This window comes from Sinohyriopsis cumingii, chromosome 15, assembly GCF_028554795.1.
Source record: "Sinohyriopsis cumingii isolate HCF-2022 chromosome 15, ASM2855479v2, whole genome shotgun sequence".
NCBI classification, from domain to species: Eukaryota; Metazoa; Mollusca; class Bivalvia; order Unionida; family Unionidae; genus Sinohyriopsis; species Sinohyriopsis cumingii.
Genome location: NC_142975.1, coordinates 119,619,480 through 119,630,182, shown reverse-complemented (window position 1 = coordinate 119,630,182; position 10,703 = coordinate 119,619,480). Strand labels below are relative to the sequence as shown.

The 10,703-nt window shown below is 36.0% G+C and overlaps 1 protein-coding gene across 3 annotated transcripts in view; it reads left to right on the top strand.

Annotated features, from left to right (window-relative positions):
- The first annotated feature begins 984 nt into the window (after nt 1–984).
- Nucleotides 985–10,703, top strand: part of LOC149782592 (uncharacterized) — a 43,755-nt gene continuing 34,036 nt past the window's right edge. For all 3 annotated transcript variants that reach the window (XM_089934063.1, XM_089934062.1, XM_089934061.1), the window contains exons 1-2: nt 985–1,095; nt 8,976–10,388. In XM_089934063.1, the coding sequence (XP_089790189.1) occupies nt 8,978–10,388 (1,411 nt within the window). In that variant the 5' untranslated portion in view covers nt 985–1,095; nt 8,976–8,977. The remainder of the gene's footprint in view (nt 1,096–8,975; nt 10,389–10,703) is intronic.

The following is a 10,703-nucleotide window of genomic DNA, read 5'->3' as shown; positions in this document are numbered from 1 at the left end:
GCGCAAAAAAGAAGAAAAAATAAAATAAAGGAAAGCTCCATTGTTAATCTACGATTAGTTTAATGGGTATCCAATGCACCTTTGTTGGTTATCTGTGTTAGTCATTACAACATTCAAATTGTTTGTTTTCCTGAGGTGGGGTATGTGATTTGGGGATCCAGCCCGTACACTGACGGTACTCTCCCCTATGCGGGAGGTTAACCGAATCCTCGCCCACAGTTCTTATCTATGTTGTTTATAGCTGGCTTAGGAGTAGGAAGGAAGGATCTTTTTTGAGGCATCGGAGGATCTATACAATTTATTTTCTATTGCCATGAGTTGGGAGATGGTAACCCGGAGCCCCTTTCCCATCGCCCTCCCCCTAGTTATGATGTCCCACCAGTCAGGCTATTTTCCAATTGCTATTATCTGTCCGCAGGCCATCATTGTTTTAGTGATGTAGTCTGTTATTTTGACTACTATTTTTCAAAATTCCCGTCTAAGTATAGGATGTTTTTCCATCCGATACCTCTCTTTATTGCATATCTCCATGATTAGCTTTATCCTCTCTTATTTCCTTTGGTCGCATTGCACCATGGTATGGTATTTAGTGAAGTCAGCATTTTTGCATAATGGACATTTCGGTATAAAGCTGATCATCCGTCTTCTCACTGCTACTTCACCTGTTAACCAGGAGTTATGCAAGTATTTAAACATTATACTCTGTACTTTTACTGAGTTTATTTTACTGCAGTGTCCCCATGTTCTATCACAGTTTACTTCAACATGTCATTGTTCTGTCTTGCTCTTTGTATTTGCTGTAATGTCTTACCGAACTCATTTATATGTTTTGTTTTTGTTTAAGTCACACAAATCTTTCTTATCTCTGTATTTTACTAGTAACTCGCTTATGTATTTAAACTTCCTAGGGACTTCAAGTAGCTATTCATGGTGAATCGATATATATTATGAGATAACAATACAGTACTTTGATACACCGTGACCCTGGTCTGCATAATGTAACATGACATTACTAAACAGGTACGTGGAGTGGCTCGACAAACTCTGTATCAATAAACCCAGGTCAGCTGTTCATTTGTCGGAGAAGTGATTTTGGTAAGTTGACATAAATTATTTTATTTTTTTCAAATATAAGTTTGACACTTGAATCTCTGTCTTTAGTCGGTACAGTTCAATCCATTTTATTCATTGATTTTCAGCTCCAAATGATTACATTTACTTTATGTGGTGCGTTTGCCTTTCTTGTGTGGAAAATAGTGTGATCGATTGAATGTCATAAAGTTATGTAGAGTACATTTTATCACGGTGAAGATTGCACTATACATGATGATTAAGATGGTCATTATCACGTCGACGACGACGACGATGCTGATTATGATCATGCTGCTGATGATTGCGTTGCTCGCTGATGAAGAGAATATTTAACAATTTAATATTGGTATATTGCTTCATTTCCTACTGTCATAACTTATCGAAAGAAGCTAGTCTGTGTCATTTCCCACTTTCATAACTTGTTGAAAGAAGCTAGTCTGTGTAATTTCCGATATTTAATCAGGCAAACAGATGAAAAGCAAATAGATGAAAAGCAAATAGATGAAAATCAGGCAAATGGATGAAAAGCATCATACAATGATGTTAAGTGCACGCATGCTTTGAAAAAAATGCAATTTAAAAAATATAAGCATTTACATAAGACTAGCAGACATTAAAATATTGACTATCGTCTCTATTTTCGTACTTTGTCCAGTCCAGTTAAATCAATGGTTACTGCAGTTCAATACTTCACTGACGATAATTTGATTTTGTTAGTTATGCATCGTGTTCATTTTAATATTAACGTTCATAATGATGAAAAACAATGTAACGCTTTCTGACACACTAACCCAGCGTCGTTTACTACGCGTTAGTTGCTGACCGCTAGGATACTGATTATGATACGTAACTGTCATAGTTGTATTACCTTAGATAGCGGAGAGGCATGTTCATCAAGGAGCAGATGTACACAAAGCTGTGTAATATGATAAACGTGTTGGACTGCTACCAGTAGTAAATAGGACAGTTGTATCCATTCCACAACTGAAGCGCGCACTAAAGATAGGTGTAGCAATCACAAATGGTACAAAGTACCACTTGGTCATAAAATCTTAATCATATATGATTAGCCTCCACTGGAGAGAGAGAGAGAGAGACAGAGAGAGGGAGAGAGAGAGAGAGAGAGAGATTGAGATTACTCTAAATGAAATATTTCTTATTAAAGATTGTTTATGTTGTCTAAAAATGCCAAGTGCGGATGTACTTGACATATAACAAATGAAGCTGCCGCATACAATGGAGAGAAAGAGAGAGAGAGAGAGAGAGTTTATTCTGTGATTGTAAGGCTTGCTTATTGCTTAGTATACTATTTGACTTATCGTTTTGTTGTTTCGGTTCTAGATAGATTGGTTCGATTTAACCAGCTGACGTTGAACATCACTTTTATTTCAAAGTATAGCCATTTTAAATTCCTTTGAAACATCTCCGCTTTCATTCTACACACTATACTATATAACTTGCATACAATCAGAAAACAGCAACCAGTTCACACACACCATGGCACAAACAAAGCTTTGGTCAGTTAATAATTTTATGAATCGTCTCCATTGTATTAAATAGCGCAAATACGTATATGATTGAACTCAATATTAGATTTCACAATATTTGAATTGTTTAATTACTTATATACTTATTTCCGGATGTCGAAGTTTGGGAATGGTGCAGTAATAGTCTATCGTGCATGTCTATTTAGCAGGTTCTATTTGCAGAGAGAGAAAGAGAGAGAGTATATCGTCGTTGCCTATTTACCTCATATATACAAGAAGTAATGAAAACTAACATACGTAAATTAATTCGGGTTGATATGAGTTGATAACAAATATTTTTGAAGAGTCCAAGGACTTTTTAAAGGCTATGTAATCACGTTTCTGAAACGGAAACTAAAGGCAGTCGCTACCTTTTCTTTGTGTCAAACTTCAGAAGAAAGTGATCCATTCAAAAATGAATAAAAGTTCTCACCATGGTACAAAGCTGTTATTATGGTTGTTGCATCTGGTAAGTTTGACAATGTCATCAATCCTGCTTACGTAACAGCCGATTCCAACTTAAACTTGTACCCCTTCCAGGAGCTTTAAGAAATCGCATCCTTTAGTTTGATACTGAGAGATGCATTTGTATCGTTCTGTGGTAGGAAAGTGCCAAATCTCGTATGCCTTAAACACCCGGTAACCACCACCAAGAACATAAAACAACTCGACATCATCCATTTTGCTGTCAAGGACCGTACTTGGGCATCGTCAAGATATGGTTGACGTTGATTACATAGTTTGGAAATGGGCAATACTTGATAGTAAATTTTTGTAGGTTGTAGAACTTAATAGTTTTACATGAATCCTTCGTATTGTCGGATATGTCGATGTGTTCTGTCAACTTTTCAGGTGGCTGACAGGAAACGGAGCATATTTTAGCATTAATCGATGCAATCAACACATTGGTATGTTTGATTTGTTGGCTTGAGATTCATCAACTTCGTCTAACAAACATAGCGCATTTGTCCGTCCTCCAAAATAAACTGTCCTGTGGCTTAAAATGTTTCATGTTCACCATACCTTAGTGTTCGACCATGCGTAGCAATTCTGTATCTATTTTCCAAAGTCGATCGTATTTGTCTTCTCCCATTTGCACTAGTTGGTATCCTTGACTTTACCGACTCTGGCGTCGTCAAATGTCGACGAAAAAGATGTAGTACGCACGCCCATTGTCGTTTGTCTTAAATGGTAAAACCTGTGAAAGAATGTTGCAGGTCTTGGCGAGGATAACATGTGAGATATCCACGAACTAAACATGCTAATCTGAGGATTTTCTTAATCACACTCATCCGCAGAATACCATCTAATCTTCTTGTATCCGCTGTTTTTATAATGTTCTATCCCCTTGTCTTGAGTTTCACACAAGTAATGTACCCAAAGCAAGCTTTGGCTGAGGATCGAAAGCTAACAGATTGTTAAGACTGAGGTAGCGTGATAGCTAATTTGTCCTCGGGTATGAACTGCTTTTAGTAGAGTTTTCCACCCTCTATATCAATTGTAGAAACTTCAATTAATTGATCGATTCCAATGTTGTCAAGAAATAGCTATTGCAGTTTTCCACCACAATATCGTTACATGTCCGACTAATTAAAACATTTCATTTAAAACTCAAAAGGTTCTCAAAAATGATCCTCGTACCAGGCTTAGAAAGATTATTGCTGTTATGTTTGCATAACGTAGCGTTAGTAGAAACAGACTTCAAGTAAATGCGGATGTATGAGCCATTGATTAGCTTGGTACTAAAAGTTTGGAAAAAAGCCTTTATGTATTTCTCTCATTTGAAACGTTTTAGCCATGCTACTAAAAGGCAAAGCCAAATAATATTTTGGCTCCACGTTACACATTGTCACAGAATAAGGCAAGAAATAACTTGGTTTCGCCTTAAATCGATTTGATCATGTTTCATTGTACATGCATACAACGTTAACTATGGTGGATAATTGTTTTTTTGTTTAGTTAAGTGACTGAACTAGCATGTATCTCGTCGTAGATCGCTTGCCGCGAGAGACACGAAAGACGAGGTATGCACGGGTATTTTACCCTTACTAATACTCATTCTCCTGTAGATTTAAGGCAAATTTCTTCTCTAACTGACACACTGGGCTGTTGGATATTGTCAAAGAGTGTACGTTCTCAACTTTGTTCCACAGCCATAGGGGTAAGTGTTACATTTTTTTATTTGATACGTGAAGTATATTCAGTTTTAATGTCATCGCGTTAAATGTTGCCTTTACCACTACGCGGATTTGAAACGTGAACTTTTGAACTGTAACAAGTTGCTATTAAAGAGTTTAATTTAATAGCATGTGTTTACAGATTTTAATTCTGTACCTGTTATTATGACCATTTTGGTTTTATTTTAGCTGTGTGTTTGTGTGTGCAGGTGTATCAAGCTGTCGGCCAGGCTGTTTGTATGTCTGTCTGTATGGGGATGGAAGCAGGTGCAACCATCAAGGCCAAACAAGGACGGAAGTGCTGATTTGTAAACTTGTGCGCATGGTGTATCCATGATTGGTGTGTGTGTGTGGCCAATACAAGTGTGGTCCAGCCCAAGAATTTTAGGAGAACTGTGTGGTTTGATAATGAACAGATGGACCAGGTCAAATTGTTTCGTTTGCAAGTTAATACAAGTATTTATACAAGTCATAAGTGGTTATGAATCATAAGTACTGTACAAATGACTATGAGTCACGAGTCATATGTTTGGTACAATTTTTATATTGATTAGAGTTGGCTATGTGTGTTGTAATTATTTATGTTGTTTCAATTGAGTACATGGAACATATGGTGTTTCATTTGAATACAACCAATTTACCTTCATTACATGAGATCAAATGAATCTTACTTCCATTACATGATATTATATGAATATTACTTTCATTACATGAGATTATCTGAATCTTACTTCCATTACATGAAATTATCTGAATCTTAATTTTATTACATGACAATATATGAATCTTACTTTCATTACATGAAAATATATGAATATTACTTTCATTACATGAAATTATATGAATATTACTTTCATTACATGAAAATATATGAATATTTTTTTAATCATGCGAAATGATATGAATCTTATTTTCATTACACGAGATTATATGAATCTTAACTTAATTACACAAGAATATATGAATCACATGTTTTATTTTTACATCTGTGAATGTTTGTGCAAAGTAATTGAACGAGTCGCGTGTTTAGAGCTTGAAAGAATCACACTATATTTGTAGAGGATATCCATATATTTATTAATTCATTATCATAAACTCCATCTTTCATCACATTTTGTTGTGTTGTCACTTAATCCAAGCATCCATTCAGGGCAAATCCTGTTACAAACATTTTCACGTAAATGAATTGTGATCCATTCAGACGACGTTTAGAAATTCGGCTCCTTATTCTGTAAAAATGTTTCAATATAATCTGTTTGACGTGTACTGAGAATTAATGTGCATTAAATGGGGTTCATTAATGACAGTTTCTATAACAATTCACCTAATAATGATAGACATATTCTTCGTTCCAGTAGTCTTCAGATGGGACTCGTGAAAATCAAAACGAGTATAAGAGAAATGAAATAGTTTTCATGCCTATCAGGAATCACACTTCAATTCCGACTATAATAAAGGTTTCTGAATACTATTATTTCCTGATGAAAACAGAAAAAGTTAAGAATGTGAACTGGAAGTTTTTTGAGAACATTAGAAACAGCAAATGAAACCATGAACACGATAGTTCAGATAATTCGACGATATCTCTTGTTTGTTGTACTATCTCTGAATATAAATATAACGACCTCTCTCGAGGACTAGAGTAGCAATACGACATTATTTCTTTCCTGGTCAAACACGTGACGTTTAGTTATTCGTACGAATATGCTGTCTACAAAAAGTGGACACGATGCCAGCATTTCGCATTATTCTGTTGCTGGAATTGCCTCATGATATGTCGTTCATGACATTCTTTACTCACAAATGTTCATCTGTAGGTACGCACAGACTGTTTATTCCGTCAGGAATATAAGGCCTGGACTATAAACAGCCAAAACAACTATCTCTACACTAAATATGTTGCTCCCTATTGATAAATCCTTGGCCACATTGGAACAGTATTATCTATATCCGAGAAATCGTTTGCTACTAATAATAACATTGAGATGATGTTGATGATGAAAATATGAATGTATTTTAAGTCCGGAGAAGTCAGTCCTCGAAACAGGAGATAATGGAGGGCTTGAGTTTGCACTTTCAACGTATAATGAGTTGGTGGCACATTTTCTACATTGCAGGAACCCACACACTTTATCATTCGAAATACTCCTGTCTCATTTCTTTATCTAAACTCCATCTAGACAGTGTAATCTAAACTATCGAGTTGTTTCAACGCATCTAATATAAACGCAAGTAAGTCCATAGCGAAGACAGTTCAAGACTTGAACGCCTTAAATTTGACAATGAAAGTGTAAGCGATCATTTACAATTTTGTTGAGGTCACTTTGTAAGTTGCTCGAATGTAAAAAATAGTCTTTGGGGGCCAAATAATGACTTTTTCCTGGCTCATCTTAACTCTCTCTCTCTCTCTCTCTCTCTCTCTCTCTCTCTCTCTGGGAGAGGGGAGACGTATGATGCTGTATGGATATCACACAGTTCCTCTTTTAAAATGATAAGGTGAACATGTACCAAGACTTCTCTTTGGGTACGAGGTGATAGAGAACGTTTTGGTTTTACTTCTGTTTTATATTTGGAAGGATATTGAGCATCATCGCCCTGCTTCTGGTTTTTACTAGGAATGGCTTGATCTTTTTATGACGATGGATGATGCAAGATGAATTAGACCATGGTGCACTATCCCAATACATACAGACCTCCATAATCCAGAGAACAAGTATTTTGAGTCACATAGTGTCAACTGGTGTTTTAGTGAAAGGGGTACATACTCGTATTGGGTTTGTATGGAAATTACCAGGCATCAACAAACAATGCAACTGATTAATCCTACTGATGTTCCAAAAGAACGTCCTAAACCAACAGCTTTCAAAGATACATTGGTCTAGGCAAGGTCTTTCCCCATCATTGTAAGCAAATGTCAGTTTGCCATTGACCACGCCCTGTTTAGTTATTTATTGAAAATTGTCTCTGCGGAAATAAGGTTTTAAAAAAGATATCGTTCTGACTAGTATGAAGCCATTCACGTTTAACTGTAAGTTATGCAGATAATAGGAGACAAACTGAGACTAAATAAGCTTAAATCACCGAAGTTTACTCTCGTTAAAGACAAAATGAACATTTAACGATTTCACCAAATTGACAGAATTCTTCAACTCGGATCGAAAGAAAAAGAGCCACCTCCACCCAACGCTCAAAGTCACAACTATTCCATCCTCACAACGGTGAGTAGTGGAAGCAAGAGTAGTTAAGCAAAAACAAGTTGGTATCCTGTCTTATTTCATGATCCTAATTTTAACCGTACCTTTAATGATTCTATCATCATTGCCATTTTGCACTGAGTTTCATGTGCACTGTATTTTTCCGAACTTAGTATATATTTTGTGCCCCCTTTATGGGTGTGGGACAAACAACTTTCCTGATTCTACTTAGGATAATAATGATACATATAAATCTTAACTTGATAACAAAATCTGAAATGTTCGTGTTCATTGTGACCATTTATGGTCCATACCAAGTCTTTAAACGTCACTATGACTAATAAAAAGGCGCGAAACATGTTACAGTCGAACTCAAAGCGCGTACTCCAACAACCATCACGAATGACTGATTGTCGTTATCTGTTTCAAAGAAATATCTTGATTACATCTGTCTTGAATGTAAATAATCGAATAATTTTTTTTAATTACTGATACAAGTTAAAGTTCATTGAATTTACGTTCATACCAATATTTGTCAGATACATGGAGCTAATCACACTAACAGCTTTGCATTAAAACACTATATTCAATGCCTAGTCAATGGAAAGTTGATTTGCCATATAATAAAGACCTAAAGTGTTTTTCTTCTTCAGAAAATGTAGAAAATAAATTAAATTTAATTGAAAATTTTTCAAAAAAGTTTAAATAATGCGGGTATCCTTTCTCAACATTGGCTTTGTTCACTGTTTGATCGTCTAAAGAAGAGATTCAGCGACAAATGTAATAAATAAAGTCCGGGTCCTTGTAAAAATATTGACTGCTGCATATTGTTTTCACTGCATTGGTAGGCTCCAATGCCTCAATATGCATATATCGATTTTCCACACCTTTTGAGGTTCTTATGCATTATTATTATCATACATATGTTTCTTGGCTTGCTCAGTAGTTTTCAGTCAATCGTTTCTTTATACCTTCTGTATTGACAGACATGGCTTTGACTGACGCAACATTAGATGTAAAGGAGCAGTTCCTGATGTGCGGCGTCTGTGAATATCTATACGACAATGATACACGGGAACCTCGATTACTACCATGTTTGCACACATACTGCACCTTGTGCCTTCAGGAGATGATTAAAGATAATTCAGTGTCGTGTCCTCAGTGTAGAGAACGTCACCAGGTGCCGGATAATGATGTAAATACTTTTAGGAAGGACATTAATCGTAGAGAGCACCTTGACTTCGTCATCTTTCTCAGCAAAGCTCCTGATCTCATTTGCAATATGTGTGAAGAAAACAAGGATGGAAAAAAAGCAGTAACTCGATGTCTCGAATGTGCTCAATATCTCTGTAATAATTGTATGAAAAGCCACAGGGGAGGTAAATTTACCAAAGATCACAAAGTTGTAAATCTGGAACAATTACAAGAATCTGGCCTAGACAACTTTACACACATATTGTTTTGTTCGGTGATTGGCCACGAACATAATACGTTGTCATTATATTGTGAAAAGTGTGAGACCGTAGTTTGTATCGATTGTACAGCTACCACACACAAAGCTGCTGATGGACACGTAATTAGAAACATTGATGAAGCCAGCAATGAAGAGATGAAGAATGTCAGATTGAAGCTACAGGAGGCAGAAGAACTAAGAATGATAACAAATGATGTTATTGAAAATGTGGAGAAAACATTGGATTCCTTAGCTAAAGTGCATAAAGATTTGAGTACAAGTATTGAGACAACATTCAAAAATTACATTGAGATGTTGAAATCACGAGAGGCGGAAGTTAAAAATGAATTAAGTATCATTTGTTCCAAGAAAGAGAAAGTTCTAGAGCAGCAGCTGTTAAATGCGAAACATCATCAGCAGAACATACTTGATTCCATCCATTTCGCAACCCGGACACAGCAACACAAAAATCCGGCTAATTTTCTTCAAATCCGAAAGATCATCACGGACAGATTTGATAAGCTTCTCAAAGAACCTTTGGATAATTTACCCCATGAAGATGTCAACATAGCTTTAAAGGATAACAGTCTGGTGGAGTTTCAGAACCATGTGCTCAACCTCGGGAAAATCAGTAGCACATCAGTCTTTCCACCAAAAACAGAAGTAAAGATATTTAATTTAGTCGACACAGGTCGACAGAAAGTGTTAAAATTACAGCTGTATGATTACCAAGGCAATCCACAAGCTGCAGTTGGCGTTCCTCTTCAGATCGACATAAAAGACCTTGACGATATGAATGTACAGCCAGAAGTGAATTATGAGGAAAATGGTCAGGTAACTGTTACATGTGATGTTATGAAACAAGGGTGGTACACAGCCAGAATATGCGTTCTTGAGACCGAGGTTTGGATTGGAAAATTTCAACTTCGAATTGAAAATGAGACAGGTAAGACTAATATGTAGTCGATCTTGTTGAGGGGGTAGTATTTAATACGGTAGTATGATAAAGATGGTTGAGACTTACTAATAAAGGTCGAATTCGTCATAACATATACCAATATTCGAAAGTCTAAATTGCGGAATGTATCAACCAAATATTTCAAAACATTTTGAGAGCATGATTCAAGTTATATCGTAAGATGAGGCTGTAAATCTTTTGGTTTGGTACATGTAAAAGTTATACATATTTATCGACTGCAGATTCTAAAGTACACACTAATTTCGTAATTTCACATTCAAATTTAATTCGCTTAATATGTGT